Here is a 24,781-nt window from a genome sequence, read left to right as displayed (position 1 = left end):
TCGAGTAAACGTTTACTTGATCCGGGCGTTTCATACCCTATTTTGTCGATCTTTTTCCCCCGTGTTTACCTGACTGCATCCTGCAACAGTGTTCGGTCACGGTTATGTAGAATGGCGAACATTGTGGCATTGGGTGATTCCATGCCAAAGGCAACAATGAATGCGCCCTACTCTTTTAGATTTCTTTAAAAAAACTTGTGGCTTTGTACTGAACTGTCAAAAGCAATGTCCTTTATATCTAGCGCGAAAAAAATCTCTCGTTATGTGACAGCCCTTGCATTCTCCAGAGAAGTGCAAAACTAAGTCTCCGTAAAAAAAAAATTACAATACAAAGCTTATTTCCATTTTGCCCTCGAAATATGAGTTGTATTTTTGTCATGCGTAAAGACATTGGCAGCAAAAGGTGTTTGATTTTTGTAGTTAGTTTTTTTTTAGCTCTAAACGCTCCATTTCTGTTTTTTTAGGCACCCACACGACATTCGTGAGCAATATCAAACTTTTCACTGACTCACCTTAGCACGCACAATATGGCAAAATGTTTACTCTGAAATTAAACTGTATAACGTTCCCCCCAAAAAATGCCCAAGATGCAAAAAAAGTGCATTGTGCTGCGTATTCAGACGGAAATATTATACTGAATTGCTCACTAAAAAAGTTCAAAATACCGATTCTCGAAAAGCGCATTCTATTGAAATATTTCACAGCCTTTATTTATTGTGTTTTTCTATTTACTTGAGAAAAAATTGCTTATCACTTATGTTTACTGAAACCTATTGTGTGAGCGAAAGCTCCATTCACCTAAGCCAAACTATGAGCCTCGTCATTGCTTCAACCACCAGCAGCACTGTTAGCGTAGCCAGGGGAATGAAGCTTTCGCTCACACACCACGTTTAACTAAAGATAAGCCATGAGCAATCTTTTGTTTGACCTTGACTTGACCTATGACCTTATGGCCACCTTGGTGTAGCACCATAGCAACACACTATTGCTCTACTGCGGTTTGACCTCTAAATTGCTTGAAGGTGAAAACCGCAGGTGCCGCAAAGAAAGCCCGACGTGCCGTGGTAAAGCTTTCGCTTCAAAAAATTTTGAAATTTAGCGACTCGACACTGCTCATAGTTGCCCCGTACTGTCACTTCACTGCAGAACACAACCTCGGCGCTGTGAAAGAGTGCTCTCTTTCCCTGCACTCTCGTGCTCGGGCATTGTTGCACATCCGCTGTGAGCGAAGCCGGCATCGCACTTCTCGCGTGGCGAGTCAACAAAAGCCGTGCTCTGCGATGTGGGAGGACGGAATCAAGTGACTCGAGGGGACATCCACAAAAGCGAATATGATCACCTGGGGAGACCGTAGTCCCTCCTCCGTGTCCTTGTGATTTTCCTATTTTCCACTAAGCTCTGTAACGGACTCCACGCATTTCGCCGCTCCCGAGTTCTGTAATGCCAACTATCCTTATTGCAAATATGCATTGAGACATTTTGCTCAAACAATTGCGGATGGATTCAGGGCATTAAGTTGTGTTGTTCTAATGAAGGGGATAATAAATACGTGCGTCTCTCAACCATTGATATGACACCAGCTCCCATTATTCTGCACCAACCCCGACAGCCCCTTACGTTCAACGACTCTCCAGGCGAGGATCTTTAATAGTGGCTGGGCCAGTTTCAGCCTGTCTCCGTATTCATCCTATGGGATGACCGGACAAAAGTGAGCAACGATTTCGTCACCATGGAAGGTCCAGCCAAAATTTTGTTTGAGATCCAAGAAGCTTTTCTGGTGACGTGGCAAAAATACAGGCGAGAGTTTCTCGAGACATTCAGAAGCATCGTCAGGAAAGGAAGAGCGCAGCTGCTTCTACAGGCACGCATCCAGCACCGGAATGAGACAGTGACCGGACACCAGTGGCGTAGTCCGGAATATGTTTCGGCGGGTGGTTCACGGGGACGCTTAAAAAAAAAAAGAGAGCCCGCACCAAAAGAATATCTTAGTCATTTTTGTGCTGTAATAAATTTGAAGGGTTAGTTGTTTCGTTCACTGGACTCTGAGGATCTGAATCTTAAAGGTGCACTGAAGAGGCATCTGAACTCGTCTTTTGCCACAGGAACTCGATCTACACGTTCTCAGCATTCTTCGAAACTTCGATATATTGCCTTGTGCGGCCGATTTCCCTAATTCAATCGGATTAACGTCCCGCTGGCGCCTTTTTTTTTTTTTAATTCCGCGCATACGGTGGGAGGAGTCGCCCATCGCATAGAGTGCCTTTCGGACAGTCGCGCGGCGACTTCACTTTCGCTTTTATTTTCTTTATTTTAGGTTTCTGTGAATAAATAGGTCTAGTCAGATACTACATAGCTGAAAATTAGGCCCACGGAAATAAAAATACGCGTGGACTCTTTGCTTTCGCTGAACACTAGGTATCACTCCGCCGATGGCAGAGCGGCAAGCCACCATGGGACTGGATGGAAGGTTCGTTGACTCCTCCTAACGTTTGCGGGGAATTCGAAAAAAAAAGCAGGAGCCCGACGTTCATCCGGTTTAAATTAGGGAAATCGGCCGCTCAGAACGTGCAGATCTAGTTCCAGCGTTAAAAATATGACTTCATATTCCTCTTCACAGCACCTTTAAAGGGTGTCGATTTTTTCACCAAGCAACGGTCGTACGAAAAATCACGGCAATTTGCAAAAGTTTTCGCAATTTACAACACACATGCTTCTGCTCTACAATAAAGTCAGAAACTGCGAACGAATAGCATTTGTCAAAACTTCTTCCCCATGCATCTCAAGCTGCACTCGGGTGCACAGGCGCTTTAAAAAAATTCACTTTTTGAAAAGTAGGATAATGGGACCTGGTAATTTTTATTGGCTGAACTGTGCCTACGATCAAAACAAGTGTATAATACGTCTTGCGATGGTGAAGAGTGAATGTTTTGTACACTAGCTCTGCTTTCTATTAGAAGAGAAACTATTTTGTCAACAAACCGACATTCTTTTTGTTATCCTTATTAAGTTTTAGTATATAGATGCGATCTGAATAGCACACGTTAAAAAAATCTGAAAGGAAGAGGGAAGAATGAATGCGGTGCTCAGAAATTTCGGGTGGGGGGTCTGATACCCCCCCTGGCTACGCCCTTGGCGCATACATAGAAGGCAGCGACCTCATACGAAGAAGACTACATACGTAGAAGACGCATATGTGGGACGCAGAGGCGGGACTCCGGTCTAGCCCAGGCAAGAAATTTCTTGTGAGGAAAGGAAGTGACGCGTTAATTGTCTCACATATCTCGCTGAACACACGAACCGCGCCGCAAGGGACGGGATAAGTGAGGGAGTAAAATAAGGAAAGAACAAGTGCCGTAGTGGAGGTCTCCGCAATAATTTCAACCCTATTCGCTTTTGTGGATGCCGCCTCGAGTAACTTGATTCCGTCTTACTTCGCAGAGCACGGCTTTTGTAAACATACGACTTGAGAAGCGTGGTGCCGGCTTCGCTCAAAGCGGTTGTCCAACAACGCCTAAGCATGTGAGTGCATGCAAAGAGAGGAGTCTGCAATACACCCGAGGTTGTATCCTACAGCGAAGTGATATTAGCGGGCAACCATAACGAGCGCTGCGGCGCTCAACTTCAAAACGTTTTCCTTTCTAAAACAAAAAATGCCTGGATCAAATTTACCGGCATATTTTCGACACAACGAGCTATTAGATGAGTAGTTTTTTGCAAACTTGTAGTGAGCACCTGAGCATAATATTTGCGTCTTAATACACAGCAGAATGTACTTTTTTTTCAACTTTGCATATTTTCTGTGGACGTTATTCAGTTTAGTTTCAGTGCAAACATTTTTCCCAGGTAGTATATGTTACAGTGAGCCAGTTACCAAGTTTTATATTGCACACGAATGTCGCAGGGTCTTTTTAAAGAAAGTTCTAAAATGAAGCGTTAAAAGCTAAAAAAATTAGAAACATAAAACCCTTGTGCAGGCAATGTCTTTACACATGATCAAAAATACAACTCATGTGCATTCTATATTAAAAAAAATTCAGGGCGAAAAGGAAATCAACATTTTATTCATTAAAAATTGGAGATAAAAAAGGAAGTAAATATTTTATTACGAATTTTTTACTTTCACCTAGTTTTGCACTAGCCAGGAAAATTAAAAGGGCTGTCAGATGACAGGAAAATTTATTTCCGCGCTCGATATTAAGGAAAATTGTTTTTCCGGTTCAATAGAAAACCACCAATTTATTGAGCTAAATCGAAGAGGTTGGAGCTTAAAGAATGTTGCGCTTGGCATGTAATGACCCATTTGTTGTTTGTAAGCCTCTGGTGATTGCTTTTAGCACAATGACCAAACACCTTTGTTGGAACCACTGAAGAAGGCATTTTCGCTGTACTAGAGGTTGGCCACTGTACCTGCAAAGGAGCCCTATCGGCTTGCAAGCCAGCGGCAGACTCTATGTTGCCCGAACCCCTGATCACCCCGCTGTCCATGCACAAAACTTGACTTCGGTATCATCCAAAGAAGCCATCATGCAGTGAACTATTGCATTACAACCCTCATGGATGACCGCACTCTTTTCTAGCGCCCTCCTTTCTCCTTTACTCCCCTATTGCCTCCCCTACACAGAGTAGCATGGCAGCGAATATTAACGCGGAGTAAAGTCTCTGTTTTTCATTAAAGAGCTCTTTCTCAATCTTGTACTAGTATAGGGCATGAATTTAGGCCTCCCAAGAGTTTATAGCACCATCGACATCATAGAACACACCTTTCTGTGTATCGCCATCAACGAGATGTGAAACCGTAACCTGGAGAGGACTTGGAAGCAATGTTCCCTGATGCCGAACACCATAGCCACCGAGACGCCGCGGTGGCTGAGGAGTTTGCTTCTTGCGCATTACAGTATATACATTGCATTTTTTTTTCTTCTGCAGTTATGACCTTGGAGTGCACTGTTGTCCGACATCCTGATATGTGCAAATGCCACTACGAAACCGAAAAGGACTCCACCATCACCTAGAACCATCTCCCCGTCCACCGAATTACTGCTGAAATCATATGCTCTCAGTTTTTGTATCTAACTGATTTACCAGTCCATTTAGTGCTTCCTGCTTCAATAAATTAAGGCCCCGGTGCTCATTTTTTCTTCGAAATGAGTGCATGACGGCAATGTTCTTACTGCCACGTTATGAAAAGCCGACTACTCCTGCGCCTGGTTACAGTGTATACAATTCTCAACCTTTTTTCAAACCACCTGCACCGCCTCAATGCCATTTCCTATCGGCTCCCAAATGCTGACGTTCTTTACCACCTTTAGTTCATAATGCCTTAAAGACTTTGCCTCAAAGTATCCAAGCATCCATGTCCTTCTGCTCGGTGATTTTGATTTTCCTGCCATAAATTGGCCCCATCTTGCCTCTTCGTTATGGAAAGAACTCCGGCCAGTGATTTCTTGAAAACGGGTATGGCATTTGGCATAAAGCAGCGTAATGGCAGTTAGCCAATATCCCTCCAGAGGAAAGTATACAACAGCTGTATCTTACCGGTACTCACCTATGGGGCAGAAACGTGGAGGCTAACAAAGAGAGTTCAGTTTAAGTTAAGGACAACGCAGCGAGCTAGGGAAAGAAAAATGATAGGTGTAACGTTAAGAGATCGGAAGAGGGCGGAGTGGGTGAGGGAACAAACGCGGGTTAATGGTATCCTAGTTCAAATCAAGAGGAAGAAATGGGCTTGGGCAGGGCATGTAATGCGAAGGCAAGATAACCGCTGGTCCTTAAGGGTAACGGAGTGGATTCCAAGAGAAGGCCCACGTAGCAGGGGACGGTAGAAAGTTAGGTGCGCGGATGAGATTAAGAAGTTTGCGGGGATACAGTGGCCGCAACTGGCAAAGGACAGGGTTAATTAGAGAGACATGGGAGAGACCTTTGTCCTGCAGTGGGTGTAGTCAGGCTGATGATGATGATGATGATAAAGCAGCGTATCGCTGATCCAACACGTATTGCTGATCGCTCGTGCAATATTTTAGGTTTCTTATTAACAACTCACACTGGTATTTTACTCATGTTACGGCGTTCAACTGTTTGAGCGATCATTTAGCATTACGCACTTCGCCTTCGCTTTATTCAAACCTGCTCAATAAACAAAAATAAAAAGCTTTTGTTACATAATAAAGTTGATTATGCGGGCGTGAATTGAGAATTATCAGGCCACTTTTTTATCTTGACTGCTAAGTATTCACTAAATTCTCTAGAGTCTGATGGGTTGCTTTTCAAAGCATAGATACATCGGCTTAGACGTCTATGCATTCCCACCATTACAATGGCAGAAAGAGTAACATCACCATGGCTTACTGTTCAATAAAAACGTCTGTTTCAATTAACCAAATGATCTAAAACATTTTCCACATTGCGGAAGTATTACGCTGTCGCGGAAGACTACAACAGGCCAACCGCTCAATCTCAACGCCAGTTTTTCTGCCACTTTATTATGCATGCTGGAAACTACCACAAAGCGTCTTAGTGCGAAAGCACTTCTTCCCAAGGACAAACCAGATCAAGAATCTTGTGGTTTATGTTACCTTGAGGGTGCAGAAATAAAAAAATGGCCTGGCTTAGCTTAAGGTTAAGCCTAGGATGCGAAGCATAGTTTTGCGGTCTGGCGAGCCGCCCTCTCCCTGGCCGACATCTCGCTGCTCAACTGACTCAACGAGTGCGTCGCTTTCCTTTTGCGTGACGTCAGTATCTCCTAGCGGTAGGAGCGGGAGTTAGGCCACCGGCGGAGGCTGCGCGTTCGCATGCGAGCGCACGAGGCCCCAGCTTTGACAGCTGTTGTGACGTCACATCACGTGGTGCGCCGATGAAGGTCAAGTGGTAGCTACGCGGCCGTGCGCGGCGCAGCAAGGTAGAGCTCGGTTGTGCAAGTAATACGCTTCGCATAATAAGTATTGCCGCGACTGAGTTCCGAACTCGCGGCGGCGTGAACAGATTAGCTTCGCTCGCCACAGCACGAGAGCGCAAGGCAATTGCCGCAGCCGATCAAGCTTTGTGTTGTTGCTGTTGGCTTATCGATATGGCACGACGGGGCATAGGCGAGGGTTCAGTGAGGACAGCCAAAGAAGGGGGTAAAGTGGTGCCAAGGTAATGGTTTAGCTTTGCGCAAGAATTCAGAACAACTAAGGAGGCGCTTCGTGTTAAACTGCAACACATTTTCGCGCTGTGCATTGAACATCGTCGTCTTCATCAAGTTGCATCAGCGGCACAAACAGACTAGATTAGCTTAGCCTTTATTAGAGCTTAACCTGAATTTAATATCGACGCCAGACGTGCCGACGACCCAGCAAAGCAATACCACGAGTCAGCAAGGCTAAAGACATGCTTTCGCATGTCTGCTCGATTTAACTACATTGAATTCCTACCACTTTCGTTTGAAAAAACAATTGGCCCTAATGAGTTTAAGATTTCACTCTGTACCAGCTCTGAACTTCTGATTCCTGCGACGGAGGAAGCAGATTTTCTAAACGTAGCATTTCGTTCACTTCTCACTAAAGAACCGCTTGAGAGTTTTCTCGATCCACCGTAGCTTGCGTTCCTGCTCTTGCAAAATATCACAATTCATCCGATCGGCTGCATTTGGAGTGAGCTTGTTTAAGATCTGCGGTGGCCGAGTGAGCTCTTCCTTAGTGTCGACCACCGGCACTGCTGTTCCCTCCAAATGCTTTTATGCAACATTTTGTTTTTCCCATGCAACCAGAAGGAAGAAATAATAGGTCAGGAACAAAACGCTACTATCCTTGAAGCGTGATGGTGATGCTACCCTGTATTGGCATGGGTAGCAGACAACCCGGCACTCATAAAATTTACAATAACACCAAATCACAGACGCGCTCAAGCGTAACATCGCGCCAAAAAATTAACAATCTCGTCTTTTCTATGTTAGCTTTTCGTACAATGTCAACGCCATCCTTTCAGTCATCTTAAACGGAACTATCCTGCCGTTCCTCTTGCAGATGAAATACAAAACTTCCTTGACTGCACTCGAGCATGCCAATTATCTCAATTGCTTGTTGTAGGCAGTTTCATTCTCAAAAAAGAGAATACTTCGCGGCGTGTGTTTTAGTTTTCAGTTTCGCCTGGCGTTATGCTTGTGTCCTGTCCTGAATAAAAAGCATCATCGCAACAGACGTTCCTTCGCCTTGGCTTGATGTATGTGCCTTCCGGCCATTTCACGTTGGGTAGCTAGGTGGTCGAAATCGTGGTGGCCGTTCATGTTTTCTCTCTGTTGTCAGTCGCATATTGAATGCTACATGCGCCTTTCGAACCCCTGTGTACTTTATCCAGCAGTTTCAAACGAGGCGCCGTAGCATTACATCTTGCAGCCTCTTAAGGATAGCTGCTCTTGTAGATTTTTGATCACATAGAAGTATGGGTACTTAGAAGCCAGACTACGCCGGATCGCGGGGCATATATATGACGCTTTTATCGGCATAGTCTAGTTAAAAACGCCGGCCTGTGAGGTGCACGTCAGTGAACTGCAAAAACTAGTTAATGGTTTGGTAACTAGTGAAACATTTGAACTCACTTTTGGGAGAAATATTTCACTCGCTGCAGAAAACAAGCAGCTCAAGGATAAGATGCAGCCTTTGTTCCTCAACATTGAACTGGAACACATCTCACGATTGAACAGTGTAAGGCGTTCCATTGCAACCAAGGGAAGACTGCGTTGCCATGATGCCGGTATTGGGGGAAAACGCTAGCCGTCTTGTTCTCCTACAGACGTCAACGTTGTGTACTCACCAAAACAAGTGAAATTAAAACATTATTACCCATTTATGTTCTAGAGATACAGAACAGGAACACAGCAGCCGAAACCGAGGGGCACAGGGGCTGTCTAATTTATGGCCTTCATCAATGGGAGATTAATAAAACCAGGAGAAAAAATACCAAATTCAGCTGGTAGAATTCGAACTCCCGACCTCCGACCAACTCCGCTACGGAAACGGCTGCCCAATGTTCCGCTTTCGGATTCATTTGTGCAGTATAACCGAACCTTGAGAGTTCTGCAGCACCATTTTCGTCCATTGAGGTGGACGTAGTACATCCTGTATTACCGCGAGTGCCACGTAGAACGTGGTCGAACGGTGAGGGCGGAAGCTGTGCGAGAGCCCTCTTATCTTGCCTACTTCTTAAAGACAGCCAGAATCGAGGCCCGCGTCAGCTGTTGTGCAGACAACGAAAGAAAAAAGATTGCGGTTGTATACGTCATAACGAGCCCCTCTTTTCCCATTCCTTGCCAGCTCATTACAGAAGTAGTTGTACAAAAAGATATAGGAAGGGTAATTATGCCTTATTGCACGCAGAAAATTGCTGGTTAATATAGCTACTCCGCCTAAAAAACGATGTACCACGTACTAAGAAGGGTAACTATGCCTTACGCCACGCAGGAAAATGCAGGTTATTACAGCTATTCTGCCTGAAAAACGGTTTACCACGTACGACACTGTTTTCGTAATTCCTGGATGTTGAGGTGGCACTTGCGCACTCCACTTATTCGACGTATTCGTACTTGCAGTAAGGCCACTGAGGCTATTCATAAGTGAGCAATATCGGACTTGAAAAGTCCTTCCAACGTGCTTTACAATGCTTACTTGAAACACCTTATACCTCTTACTTCATTTCTAGCATATTTATTTGACGATAAGAGATCCAGTCAGTAATGTTATATTCACTAAATTGTTCTGGCCAGCAACATTATCTGTAGAATTCCCCCACAGCAGTTATATACTTCGCTTAGAATGCGCCAGCGAGGTCTATAATCCGAAATCGTTGTCAGCGCAGCCCTCGCTGAGTCACCATTGTTGCTGAAGTGTTCCGCTCCACAGACAAGAGGACCACGGAGCCACCTTGAAGTCGGCTTCTGGTTTCATCAGCTGAGAATTCTGCCGGTCGTGCGCGGAGTCGATCTTGGTGGTTCCCAGCTTCCGAGACAGGATCGGAGCGTGCGCTGACAGTCGCCGTGTCCTCTCCACTGGGTTGCGACTCGTGCACCTTGTGAGGGAAGGCAATTGAGAGTTACAGCATTGTGCGAGCCGCGATTCCGCTATCGTGATTATCTTCTGTGGACGCCACCAGGCATGCGCAAATTGCCTTGAGGGTGCCAGATGGCACGATGTGTCCGGACAGCTGCTCGCAGGCTTGCCGCGTCGTCACCAATCAGCGCGCGCGCAATGACGGGCCGCAGAAGCGGACCGCGGTAGCTAATAGCGAATTACAGTATGCTATAACTATTTATTGACTGGGCTATAGAATTCTGCGAGCCTTCTTGTACATTTTAAGCAGACTGCTTTTTCAAAGTAGTCACGATTCCTGCCGCTTTAAGCACCGATAGTGCATTGATCCTGCTAGTGGTCGTCCAATTCACATGGAGTGTCTTTAAAACTATTCAGCCACAACTACATAAGCGGCTTTCGCTGAAGAGTTGCACTGACCATATATCCCGCTTAGTCATCGCCTGATAGAATGTTCGAGTACCTTGCACTGCACAATGGTGAAATATTAAGACTAATCGACCCACTCATCCGTCTTAGGCCGCAGACTAAACACCACTAATCCATTTTTATTGATTTTCGCGGCTGGTACAACATCTAAAATATTGGCTGTCTTAGGAATTTTTCGGATGTCCGACTTCCAAGTTTCGGGTGTCATAAGCTTTTTAAATTTCGCGGAGCCCTTTGGCCCACTAATCTTCATGCGGTTTTCATGGCGTCCCTAAGCTCTAAACCACATTCTTAGGCAAAAGGGGTCATCATACCACTACTGGTGAAGTGAAGCAGCGCTGAAGCGATGCGCCACTGCGCCAGCAAGGGGCTCTTTCAAACACAGTTCCCATTGAGGGGTGGGGGGCATGGGGGTGTCGTACCTAGTATGCTCTTGCTGAGCTGCCGTAAGACTCAGGTACAGCGCCACGGAGAGCACATGTCAATTGCATTGAAATTATTCGAATTAATGTCACAGCCACATACCACGCAGTGCAGATACTTCACAACCCGATTGATAGGTTTCCACGTACGTACCATGGCGATCAGGTTGATGTTGCTGTCCCAAGGCCACATTCGACCTCTGTAGAGCAATACCTTGTTTAACTGCCACATGGCAAGGTGGACAGTTTGCCCATAATCAAGTAGGCAGGTTTCCATCTGCGATGGCGGGCAGGCTGTGATGACGTCACGATCTCTCGTGACCTTCCTCTATCAATCAGGCAATAGGGCAGATTGGGGATCGCTAGGAGAGGGGTGTTTTACTCCAAAGATGCTGCCCCGACTGAGGAAGACGTTCACAGAAAATACGATATGGTTCTCAGAAAACCTATGTAGCACATCGAAAACTCTCGGCGCCTATTGGGTGCCCATTCATTCTCCAGTTTAATATAGCATGCTAAAATAACGGCAAAAGAAAATTTACGGCTTTTAGAGCTGAAACCGCTATTCCTCCCATGCTGAGCCCGAAGGTGAAGTGCCTGTACGATTTCACCTATAACGTGAGGCCCGCACCATGTGGCTATGACGTCACACCATCTGACTTGCCGATGACACAGCTGCGCGCTTGTCAGTCATGTCCGGCGCTGCACTGGCTGCTGCTCGGCCGCTCCTCCTCTCCATTTCTGGTACGTGATGAGTCACGTGATTCGCTCTTCCACTTGGCTCGCTATTGCACTTGTGGCACGCGGTGCGTCACGTGATTTGGTCTCGCTATTATAACTGCAGTGCTTGCTGACAGAGCTTTATCCCCGTTGAGCTGAGTTGAGCCACGGCCACTTTTTTCGCCAAATGAGGCACATCCAGAGACAACAGTACGCAGATTCCAACTAGCGACACCGAGCGCAAAACGCACGGTGGCTCTATGTTTGCGTACTGTCGTGCGAAAAATTAAGAGACTCCTGTCAGCGCGTGCCCATGAGAGCCAAACCCATTGAGAGGCTTAAGCCAAGCTGTGAGCGATTGCCGCTTGACGGAGCAATCCTCGTGCCGAGACAGGCGCACTGGCGCACGCTTATCCCGCGCAGCGTGACGCAACGCCAGCCTCGGCAGCAGGAGTTCTTGGGCAGGCGACGCTCACATGAAGTTTGGCCCGGTTCAGGTAAACTCTGTCAAGGGTCACATTTATTTAGCACTCGACAGGGCAGGTATAAGCACGTACAGGTACCATAACTACGTCAGAAATGGTGTGTTTCGTTCCTTTGAGCATATCGAAAATTTTACTGCTTTCGCCCTAAAACAATTCACTGAAAAAGCGCTCCTTTGCTTGTGGCCATCGATGAGCACAAATCATATATCAGAATCGAATGCTTGCGCAGAGGGTCACTGCATGTCTTAGAACCCGTTCGTGAAAATTTATGACCATTTCATGGCAAGATCCGCATTCGCGCATATATGCAATAAATTCAACGATGTTGAGACTACGTTTGCATTTCCGCGAGAACTGCTTATCTAGCTTACGTTAAAGATTGCTTTTTTCACAGCCAGGGGAGCCACAAATCAATTCAGCATCCTCCTTGCCCTGGCGCTCTCATTCCTTCCAGTTTTCTTTTTCGTCTCGTAAAAACACTCTTGCCCAAAATTTGTGCTACAAATGTGGATACCTACCCGCTTTCTCGCCGTCAGTACTGTTTTCGAATCAGTGAAATCCGTCAAGGGCTGGTCGTGCACAGCAGATTCCTGGGCCTTCTGCACGCATGCCAGAAACATTCAAAAAGTATTCGCTTGGTCACTTCTGTACCACGTGGAAAATAATTACAGCAAAACATGACCACGTGCGTATGTCAAGACATCAGCAGATTTTTTCACCTCACGTACCATCGGGGACAAAATTTTGCGAGACGCAGGAGCGCCGTTCCGAAGCTGCCTCTGGGACACTAGACGGCGCGGTGCGTGCGTCGAGGCTGCGCTGCGCCGTGACTAGGCGCATGCGCGTCCTATATGCGTCCGCTTGCCTTCCTTGGCAATTCTCTTTGCGTGGAGCGCTGCTTCTTCCGCGCTTGGGCGCCGGTAGTCGCTTTTCACCGTGCTTTCTACTGCTCGCGCTGCTCAAGTGATGCGGCTGTCGTGCTCCGCGCGCAGCTAGTCGACAGCGATAACAGCATGTATTGATAGCGAGGCAGCCGTATTTATAACACATTTTTTAGAAAAGTGAAGCACAGCTTCCCTTCCTAATCTCATCTATCTTCTGACGTGCAACCGAGGCCTTTTTTTCTCCAAACTACCTGTTGTGATGAAAACTTCTCGATGAAGGCACGTATGCTTCAACCTCGACAGTCTGCGTGCATCGCAACTCATATTTATCGTGCCGACCGGCTCAAAGCGAAAAACAGGGAAAGAATCCTTAGGCAACATATTTATTGTCCCGAAACTCAAAACTGAGAACAACAACAATCCAGGCATCACTGTGAAAGGGGCAATTCCTAATACTTGGAGAAATTACCATCAGTAGCGATAACGCTAGCCAAACGGCGCGGCATGGATTCGTACAGTGAACGGATCACGTCTGTGTCGGCGCGCAGCCTTTCCCATACTGCTTTTATGGCTTCCCACAGCTTGTCTGCGTTGGCATTTAAAGTGTGAGACCTCATTAAATTGACTTTCATTAGGCCCCAGACATTTTCAATGGGGTTCATGTCAGCTCCCTTTGGAGGCCATGGCAGCTGCCGCACGCCACGAGCGTCTAGAAGAGCGCTCACTCTTCTAGATGTGTGCACAGGACTCCTATCCTGTTGGAAGAAGTAGAACCCATCCGGGACGGGTCCATCAAAGACGTATGGAAGGAAGACGTTCTCGATGATGTCGACGTAGGAGTTCGAAGTGAACGATCCGTCGATTCTCACCAAAGGACCTAATCCATTACTTGACATGGCGCCCCAGACAGCCACGGAGCAGCGACCACTCGAGAACACGCTCTGCACGTATGATGGGACATACCTGTATAAGAAAAGGAAATCGGTAAGAGATCATAATTTGGGTCTTATGGATCAGCTGTAGCACGAATGAGAACTATCCTTTCAGTGTACCAAGGTTTAGTCGCAAGTGTGAAATATTTCATAATATTGATACAGCTTAGAAGTGGACGAAGAAGAAGTGCTCCGCCATCTCGCTTGTGACGAGCAAGAAGTGCTTCGCCTGCTTGCTGGTCACCGCTCGGCAGACTGGAACAGTTCTTGTGCTGTAACGGTGTGCCGCGTAATATTCGTGACAAATCTGGTGGAGGTGCGGGGTACGCTTCCAGACCCGCGTAGGCTACCGACCAATACGGATCTCACCCGAGTTCACCAGCGCCGCGGCCGCCGCCTCCGTGGAGCGTCCCCTGAATTTGGACTCCTTCCGGCTGCAACCAGGGCGACGCAACCCCGGTCTTCGGAGACACCAGCTGCCATGGCAACTGAGACCACGCTCCCGGCGCACATCCTCTGTCATCAGCCACGAACACCCCCGTGGTTTCATGGCGACGTGTTCGAGGACGCCGAGGATTGCCTCGAGATCTTCGAACGTGTTGCCCGTTACAACGGCTGGAGTGACAACCGTAAGCTCCACATTGTCTATTTTGCACTTGAAGAGTCGGCTCGGACATGGTTCGAAAACCATGAAGCTTCGTTTACGTCCTGGGAAGCTTTCTGTCGCAGTCTTAAAGCCACTTTTCCGAATGCAGACCGTCGAGAGCGAGCAGAAGCTGCGTTACACTCGCTCAACCAGCGCCACAACGAGAGAGTACGCATGTACTACGAGGACATGACCCGCCTTTTTAAGCGCGCGGATCCCAACATGACAGAAGACAAGAAGCTTCGCCACCTCATGCGGGGTGTCAAGCAAGAGCTCTTCACAGGACTCGTGCGCAGCCCACCAAGCACTGTGGCAGAGTTCCTCACCGAGGCGGCAACTATGGAGAAGACGCTGGAACAGCGAGCCCGCCAGTACAATCGCGACGTCAACACCTTCGGGCCTGATTCCATCTCCATGCCTCCCGGTATCGACGCGGCCTTTCTACGCGAGCTGGTCCGATCTCTCGTCAGAGAGGAACTGCAGGCCTTCCGTACGCCGTCCGAGACGCCATCTTTCACGCCGCTGAGCGAAGTCGTCCGGGACGAGGTGCGCCTGGCAGCACAACAGCACCAGGATTGCGAAGTTCCTCGCCAGCCTGATGCAAGGCCCACGTATGCGTCCGTCCTGCGCCAGGCCCCTGGGTACGACGTCACTGCCGCGACTCCAGCAGTGCTCTCGTCGAGCTCCCCTCGTGGTGACGCTCCGCCAGCCTATCAGCGACCGGGAAAGAGATAAGTGTGGCGTGCCCCGGATCGTCGGCCCCTCTGCTATCACTGTGGCGAGGCGGGTCACCTCTACAGGGCGTGCCCATACCGCCGCGTGGGCCTGCGTGGTTTCGCGCCGGACGACCCGTGCCCTCAGAACGGGGAACGACCGCAGGAGATAGCATTCCATCTGTCGTCGCGCCAGAACCCCATCACGTCAGGCCACCAGGAGGCTCGATCACCGTCGCCGAGACGCTACCGTTCTCCAAGCCCCCGTCAAGCCGCAGGCTACTCCGGACGCCGTTCTCCCAGTCCACGCCGGGAAAACTGATTCCAGCGGCCTCTGGAGGCAAGGCCGCTGATGCCGGGACTTGTGAAGATCCTCCTGCGCCACTACCACGCGACTATGTTTCTCCGCGAGCGAGTAGCGACAGCATCCGACGCGCTACCTCCAATTTGTGCGTCAAAATTGACGGAATCGACGTGACCGCTTTGCTGGATACTGGTGCCGACTATTCTGTCATGTGCCTGGCCCTTGCCTTACAACTGAAGAAAGTATTGACGGGGTGGTCGGGGCCTAGCATTCGCACTGCTGGGGGTCACCTGATTAACCCCGCCGGCAGGTGCACAGCTCGTGTCGATATCCGTGGTTTTGTGTACGTAGGCGAATTTGTAGTCCTCCGTGAGTGTTCGAGGGACTTGATCCTCGGTCTCGACTTTCTCCACACGAACGGTGCTGTCATTGACCTGCACGAAGCACGGGTCACGTTCTCGACTAAACGGGCCGTGGCGCGCAGTGACACAGACGACTCGCGCTTCACTGCTCTGCGACTTGTTGACGACGACGTAATGGCGCCACCCCGGTCCAGTGTGCTAGTTCTCGTAAGGAACGATTTATTCCACGACTACGAAGGTGTCGCTGATAGCCACGTACCCCTGCTGCTCGAGAAGGGAGTAGCCGTCGCTCGCGGGCTCGTCCTACTACAAGACGGTTGTGCTAGTGTGCTCCTTACAAATTTTGCCAACGAGTTGCAGCACCTCGCCAAGGGCACGGCTGTCGCCTTCCTGCATGACTTCGCCGTGGTGCCTCAAGTGTGCGCCCCATAGACAAGCCCTCAAGACCAGGCTCCACCATATCCTGTCCTTCCGTCCGTCAGAATCAATCCGGATTTGGCGCCTGAGCAGAAGGCTCTCCTTTCGGCGCTTATAACCGACTTCGCGGATTGTTTTGCCACAAGCTCCAGGGTCGGTCGTACGCCTGTCGCAAAGCATCGCATCATCACCGACGACACTACACCACCCTTATGCCAGCGCCCATACCGCGTTTCTTCCACGGAACGCGAAGCCATTAAAATGCAAGTGGACGAAATGCTCGCCGACGATGTCATTCAACCGTCGACAAGCCCATGGGCATCACCGGTGGTCCTCGTGAAAAAGAAAGACAACACCTTGAGATTTTGTGTCGATTACCGCAAACTGAACAACGTGACCAAAAATGACGTTTACCCGCTCCCCAGGATTGATGATGCACTCGACAGACTACGTGATTCCAGGTTCTTTTCCTGCTTAGATCTCAAAAGCGGCTACTGGCAGATAGAGGTGGATGAGCGAGACCGCGAGAAAACTGCTTTTGTGACGCCTGATGATCTATACGAATTTAAGGTGCTCCCGTTTGGACTGTGGTCAGCGACGGCTACTTTTCAGCGCATGATGGACACTGTCTTATCTGGGCTCAAGTGGAAGACGTGCCTCGTATACCTGGACGATGTCGTCATTTTCTCGCCCACCTTCGAGCAACACTTGGAGCGGCTGCGCACAGTGCTCCGGGCGCTCCAATGTGCGCAACTTACGATCAAGCCTGAGAAATGCTATTTCGGTTTTGAGGAGCTTCGTTTCCTCGGCCATGTTGTCAGCGCGCGCGGTGTTCTCCCAGATCCCGACAAGACCGCTGCTGTCTCCAGTTTCCCGCGTCCCACTGACAAAAAGACTCTTCGACGTTTTTTGGGACTGTGCTCTTACTATCGACGATTGGTCCAAGATTTCTCCAGAATAGCTGAACCCTTAACAGCACTGACCAGAGACGACACACCCTTCTTGTGGGGAAGCGACCAAGAGGATGCTTTCGTGGAGCTCCGCCACCGCCTGCAACGTCCACCGATACTCGCCCATTTCGATGACGCCGCAGCAACCGACATACACACTGATGCTAGCAACGTGGGCCTTGGGGCGGTCCTGGTACAGTGGCAGGATGGCGCCGAACGAGTCATCGCTTACGCAAGCCGTACACTTTCGCGCTCGGAATGCAACTATTCAACGACTGAGAAAGAATGTCTTGCGGTAGTCTGGGCCATCAGTAAGTTCCGCCCATACCTATACGGAAGAACCTTTCGCGTTGTCAGCGATCACCACTCGTTATGCTGGCTGGCCAGCCTAAAAGATCCATCTGGGCGGTTGGCGAGGTGGAGCCTCCGTTTGCAGGAGTACGACGTAACGGTCGTGTACAAGTCGGGGCGGAACCACAAAGATGCGGATTGTTTATCACGTGCGCCAGTGGACCTGGCTTCCCCGGAAATCACTGAAGACTTCTCTTTCCTTGGTGCTGTTAGAGCAACCGATATGGCGCAGCTTCAAAGGGAGGACCCAGAGTTAGCGCCGCTCATCGCGTACCTGGAAGGCTGCGATGGTCCCCGCGTTCCTCGTGTTTTTCTTCGTGGGCTCAAATCTTTCACTCCGCAGAACGGCGTCCTCTACAAGCGCAACTTTGAGAGCAACACCGCAAAATTTCTGCTCGTAGTCCCGTCCCAGTTGCTAATTACGCCACTAAGATACAACAGTCGTCTCTAAAGAGCAATAATCTTCAAGGACTTGCGGCTTCGGCACGGTGAAGGATGAGGTTATGGGGCCATTTGAGGAGGGGCGGTTCTATCAGAACGATGAGTTTCTTTTGCAGTATTTGTGGTTCGGGACCACGGAGGTCGCCCGTTCCCAAAAATCCCAGCCTTCTTCGTATTCTTCATACAGAATGATAAGAAATTACATATACACCCCCCCCCCCCCCCAAAAAAAAAAGGTATCCATACCTGCAATTCACTGGTCTCCAAACACGGCACTTCTAGTCCCAGCGGGTGGAAAATGTGGACTGGTCCGAGAATATAACCTCGGACCACTCGTCCACAGTACACTCTTTCAGAGAGTTTGCGAACTCGAGCCGTTCTTGGCACTGTTTGGCAGTAGGGTGGGGCTTCAGTGCAGCCACGCAGGATTGGAGGCCAATTTCCTTCAGGCGTAGCTTGACAGTCTTTGTAGACATCTGTAGCGTGAGTTCCTTGCGGATTTGTCGAGCATTCATGAAGGGGTCGGCCAACGATGCAGCTATGATGAGGAGGTCATCACCTTCACGTGTGGCTCTCGGTCGACCTGAGCGCTTGGAATTAGCGAGGCTGCCTCCATTGCGGAAAACGCGAACGGTGCGGGCCATAGCCGATTTGGAAAGGCCAGTCCGACGAGCTATTTCCCCTGGGAAACCCCTTCCACGAACAGGCGCGCAATTAGTCTCCTGTCATCGATCGGCACCCTCGGAGGCATTTTGCATCAGGAAGAATTTGGGATGAAGTTATATAGCTTTTCCTCGATACCACTAGCCAATCATAAACCGAGTAATATTGACGACTAAGCAGAAAATAAAGGCGTTCTGCGGAAACAGTGCTCCCGCTATCTCCTTTACCTGTGATCAAACTAGGCAAGCGCGTGCGCGTCAGCACGCCGGGGACCGAAAGCGTAAAGAGCACTGTCATACTTGGTAGTGTAATATTTCAGCTGTTTTGTTTTTGTAGTAGTGCTTGAGTAATGACGGAAATCCGAGGCGGGACCAGGAGCTTCCACGCGCAAAACGTGTTCGACAGCGGGCACTTGCTGTTTCGTCACTGTGTGGGCGCCATATCTAGGAACAGGCCTGGGCCTCTGGTGAGAATCCACGGGCCTTTCGTCGAGAAGTTTTACGCCGGTATCGTCGAGAACGTGTTCTTGTCATACGTCCTTAATGAACCATTACCGGAAGGATTCTACCAGATTAAACACAATAGGGGTCCCGTACTCACATCTCGAAAAGTGAGCGCCGTTTCCGACGCTCTAAGGGGTGCGGCACCTTCCATGGCCTCCAAAGCGAGCCGACAGGAACCTCATTGAAAATGTGTGAGTCCTAATAAAAGCTAATCTATTCAGCTCCCACTTTGGGAACGCCAGGGCATACACACTGGGGGAAACCATCAAAGGGCTTCGCGCCGACACAGATGTGCTCCGTTCTCTGTACGAATAGATGTCACGTCATTTGGCAAGCGTTATCGCTGCTAATGGCGATTTTTCCTAGTGCTAAGAATTGTCCCTTGCCAGTGATGCCTAGATCGTGGTTGTTTCTTGCTCTCAGTTTCATATTTCGTGACAAGAAATGCGTTGCTTAAGGATTCTTTCTCTCTTTTTCGATTTGAATCTGTCGCCACGATAGTATGAATGCGTGGCGATGCACTCTAAAGCTCGCAGTTGAAGCACACGGGCCGAGTTTCTTCGTCGAGAAGACGTATAAATCGCAACGGGTAGTTAGCACACTGTAAGAAATGTGTGTGAAATGACAGGCGTTTTTACGGAAATTTTCTGTTGTCACACAGAGAATATCTGTTTTGCGCCCGTAACAGAAACACGTTCACGCAAAAGAAAGTAATTTTCTGTTTTTGGAGCCGCAACACGCCCACTTCACCGAAAGTTGGTGACGTAAGCACAGCCGTTACACAAAAAAGTGATCCGAAAAACCTTTGCTACTTTTCATTAATCACGTTACATATTTTAAGCGTCAAAAAGTTTCTACGCGCAATATTAGCGCGCAGAATGAGAAGCAGTACTATTTGCTGCGATCCTGCATTCATCGATTGACGGCATCATGGAGGACGGCATGGACGTGAGCCGGGAGCTAGGATAATACCGGCGTGCTGTGTCCGTGATTTTCACCGATCAGACCGTTCGCACACAAGGTGAGTGGTGCGCATTTTTACCGGCATGAATGATACGCGTTTTGTCGTCTTTTGGGAGTATTGTTGCGGGCTTGTACTGTTGAACAGGGCAGTGAAGATAAATCGCCGGCGGACATTGAGCGTGCCCACCACAGCCGCTTCACCGCCGATGCGTCACTGCTGCTTTACTGTCTCTCACAAAAGGTGCACAGCGCGCGGAAGAGAGAGGAACACAAGCGAGAAACACGGAAGAGTGCGATAGTTTGCGGGAAAATGCACAAATTTTGCTTTGTCTGGAGATATGCACTCCTAAAAGAACCGAGTGAGTAAGCGCGGGAAATTTTAGGCCAGGGAAGTACGCGATTGGTTAGCGGAGGAGGACGTCAAAGAGCGCGGGATTTTCAAATTCGTTTCTCGTCTAAGAAAGGATCATAAGTGTACTTTGTGTCTTTTTATTTTTACTGACGTTTATTCATGCCGGTACAAGTAATGCAGTAATTGTGTTCATTTTGTAAGATTTAACTGATCTTATCTTTGGGCCGAAATAGCGTTGCACTGGTCAACGCAGGCTGGAAAGTTTCTACACAGGCGTTTCAAATGCCGTACTTGCGCTGTCACAGGGAAGTTTTTCAATGGCACTGATGTCATTGGAGCCGACATTCGAGATTTTTGAGCGCCTTCGACACGCGAGCTCAGTCCGTATCCTCCAATGTCAATCGCATCGCTTCGGCCAACCCGTGGAATAGGTCAAGGGAGGAGTAACTTTATGAAAGATGGCCAAATTATGCATATTAAAATACAAATTAAAAAGGGGGCGGGGGTGGAATCCTAGGCTGGAGGCGCGAGCCACCGCCCGATACGAAGGGTTAAGCCACTACCATCCATACATCCGCCCGCCCACAACCGTGCCGCGCGTGTCTGCTTGGACTCTGTGGCTGTTGAATACGATATCTGCTGCTTGCGTTTTTCTGGTGCTTCTATAGTAAATAGTTCGTGTACTCGCTAAATGGGCGCTTTGAGATAACAGTACACCATTCAGCATTCACTACGCGAGCTCGAACTTTGCGCAGCACTGCGCCGATCACGACGACTGCGCACCTTAGTACCTCGTACTATGCTACTTAAAACATAGTCATTTACAAACAGTTTGCTCGGTTGCTTGAGATAAAACGCAAGCTGCGCTCTACTTATGTTAAATAATTCCCCTGTGACCTAGTAGTGTGACATTTGAGGGGGCTGGCAGGTGCAAGGTTATTCACTACCGGTCGGCCGGATTAACTGCAGTGCTAGGACAGTCTCTTGACACCACTCGATGGAGGGCCTGTTTTGCTCTTGAGAGGCATTTACACTGTGTTCTTGGGCTGCATTTGACTAAAACGGTGCAATGTTTATGTATTGTAGATAATCCAGCACTTGTAAATGCCTATGCTGATTTTTAGGGCCTTTATATGTGGTTGACGCTTATTTGTATACACTCCAAAGCATTTCACCACTCATTGCTGGGAAAAATAAGAGCCTGAGCAAGCGCAGAAATGACTTATTTATGCTTATACTCTGCTGCATGCTTATTTGTAACTGGTTTAAAGTTGCAGCTTTCACATGGTGCTACTTTAGTAGACAATTCTTATACGCATTTAACTCCCTCTTATGCCAGGGATCTGCCAGTGATGACGACATCAGGGACATGCCATGTTCTCCTTTCATCATTGCAAAAGGTATAACTCTGTGGTACCGCACTCGGGCAAGCATTCCTGATTTAAAACTTGTTTGTGCAGGAGGCAGTTTCCTTACTGCGAGGTGCTTCACCATACGCATCGACACCCTGCCAGTGATGCACGCAGCCAACCCATGCCAAGCTTTCAAGCTCATGTTTTTGGTGCACTTAGCTTTCAATGTTGTGTACCCCAAGGAAACAAGCCTCTGCCTGGAGTTCACACAGCAGTAAGTACCTATCTGGCTTGTTAACTGAGTTGTGATAACCTTTCTTGTTTTGGTTTTGCCACTTCTCAAATACGCAGTGATAATAAAAGTTATAGGTACATACCACTTTATCATAAGACCTTTTTATGAAAATGCTAACAAAGTGCAAAAGCAATTTTTAAAAAAAGTAAGAAAATGTTTGCTGAACCCAGGCAACGAATCAGCTATGGAATGAAATTTTGCTGCTGCTGCTGCTTGGTTAATGCAGCTGGTAAAATAGCGCTCTGAAAAAATCTGTGGAAAGGAAAGACAGATAAAACTATTTTTTGTGGAGTTGATCTTCAACCACTTCTTCACAGATTATGGCTATACTACCTGCATTGCATGGTGCCCAGTCACTAATATGAAAGGGTTGGAAGGGGTACATGGTACTATATTGCTTCTGAGATTATGTAGCAGTATATGGCTATTTTGGTGGAAGTCATACACGTTGCTTGCTCATAGGGGTCATAGATACTTGTCCAGAGGAGCACAGCACCTGGGGGAGAGGGTTTACTGAAGAGTGCATATGTGCATGCAATGCCAGTAACCCTTTTGTGGCCATGTAACCATCCATTGTTTATGGATAGATTTGAATGTGTCGCCATGCAGATTTGATGGATTTGACGTCGTAGATGGTACGTGACAGAAATTGTCAGCATTCTTTCGCTATTAGTAAATACGAGGACTTGTGTTCATGTAACTGTGCTATGAACTTTGTGATGTGTGATCGCATTTACACTACGGCTGCTGGAGCTTCTTTGATCTTGAGCTCTGGCAGCTGATGTGGTTCTGGCGTTATTTGGAGGGTATGCTATATTTTGTATTTTGTTTTTGTATTTTGTGGTGCTTAATCGGTGTTCGGATAGGATAATTGATGAGGATTTAAATATTTGTCCAATGTCTGGTGCTTTTCATTGCTGTATTATGTGGAAACACATTTGTCTTGTAATCTAAGCCAATTTTTAATACTCTGCACTTTAAAATTTGAAATATGAACACACTTAGTGGAGACAACTTATGCTCAGAAGAATAAAGGTTATGTTAACCATTTGTGTTAGAGAAATGGAACAGAAAAAGCAAAGATAGCTTCATAAGTCGCATTGAAGCTGGACTTTCTTCAAGAAGAAATCAGCTGCCTCAAATAAGAGCAAATCTATTTTGATTGCAGCTTTTGAACTTTCAGTATATAGTTTTTTGCTTTGAATAGATCATGTATACTGTACATTACCATTGGGCACTGTGTTTTCCCGTCTGTTCAGTATTCAGAGGATTTTGACTTAAATAGTCGGGGAAACCATGGAAAAGTCAGGGAACTGAAAGTAGCTTGCTTGACACCCTGGTTTAGTGGTGGGTCATGCATGGTGTTTCTACTTACCATGTCAGTCAACATGACTGGAATCATGGTGTAAGTGTACAAGCCTTTGCAACCACAGTGCTTCATTTTTTCAGCCAATGTTTTGAGCACACTAAGTCAATGAGGCTTCCTTGTTCACGTTAGCGGTCTTTTTGTGAGTTCTGTCAAAAAATAATCTTCTTTAGCTCCAACACTTTTTGGAATTGCATTCATCTTGCTAAGTCTTTTGTTTATATAACTCACAATGGGGTTATTAAATAGAGCAGTGAAATTTTTGTGTGGTGTGCTCTCACTACTGACTGCGAGAGGAGGCTGTGGCTAAAGGTATGCCGGATGGACCCGGTGCATTTCCTCCCCTTAGTACGTTGGGTAGACCCGGAGCATTTTTTTTCCAAATACATCGGGCAAATCTAACAGTGTTTTTCAAAGTGCGGCTATTTGATTCTTGCCTGGCAGTCTGCTCGATTTATTCTCATAGTTCTCCTTTGAATTCTATGAGGATTAGTCATACCTTGGGCTCAAGAATGTTTACTCACTGCCCGGAATGGGCCAATTGGTGTTTGGCGTACATAATCTGAGAGCTCCATGCAATGAACTGCTTGATCGCATGACAAACACCATGTTCTCCGGTTGCACCGTTCACCACATGTAGTTTGATTAGGGTGTGTGAACTGCAAAATTATTCCTGGCTATTTCCATGCAGCATGGTGCACATGTGTGCTTTTCTATTGTGCGGTGAAGTCCGCTATGTGAACTTGGAAGGTTTGTTTACTTGCGACGATCCGCTGTCCCTCAGTCGAAGCTGAGTGCGTGTGCAGGATCAGTGCCCCAAATACACGTGTGGTGTGTGGCATTGGCTGAGAAGGGCCCATTGGCTCATGCTAAGCTCGAACCACTCAATATGTGCAAATTTCCGCCTGAAAGACCAAGCAGCGAGCTAGGCACTTTCCTTGTATTCCCCTCAGAAATGTCAGTGTTGGCCCAGAAGTGGTCTGTACATGCTTCCTGCTTTGTGGTTGCTCCTCCACAATGTTCTTGTGTACTGTGGTGGAGTATCTCTTCGAGTCACCTAGGTCAACACTGTAAATAAATTCCCCATACTATTGCTTTTGCATGGCTGTGAGGCATAATATAAATATTTTAAAGACGAATATTATATCAGGCCACCGCGGTGGCTCAGTGGTT

The 24,781-nt window shown here is 47.8% G+C and overlaps 1 protein-coding gene and 1 long non-coding RNA gene across 2 annotated transcripts in view; one reads left to right on the top strand and one right to left on the bottom strand.

Moving 5' to 3' along the window:
- Positions 1-9,819: 9,819 nt before the first annotated feature.
- LOC149361941 (uncharacterized) overlaps positions 9,820-24,781 on the bottom strand; it is a 28,845-nt gene continuing 13,883 nt past the window's right edge. Inside the window, exons 3-4 of the mRNA XM_089569624.1 lie at positions 12,633-12,713; positions 9,820-10,038 (exon numbers count right to left, since the gene is read on the bottom strand). Of these exons, the coding sequence (XP_089425750.1) occupies positions 9,820-10,038; positions 12,633-12,713 (300 nt within the window). The remainder of the gene's footprint in view (positions 10,039-12,632; positions 12,714-24,781) is intronic.
- On the top strand, positions 20,088-22,131 carry LOC149361942 (uncharacterized). Its single transcript, XR_016288466.1, has 3 exons — positions 20,088-20,301; positions 21,935-21,995; positions 22,056-22,131. It is a non-coding gene; the product is annotated as an uncharacterized LOC149361942 (long non-coding RNA).

Source organism: Amblyomma mixtum, chromosome 2, assembly GCF_055824585.1.
Source record: "Amblyomma mixtum isolate Tamu chromosome 2, ASM5582458v1, whole genome shotgun sequence".
In the NCBI taxonomy this organism is placed as follows: domain Eukaryota; kingdom Metazoa; phylum Arthropoda; class Arachnida; order Ixodida; family Ixodidae; genus Amblyomma; species Amblyomma mixtum.
This window is presented reverse-complemented; position numbering and strand designations above follow the sequence as displayed.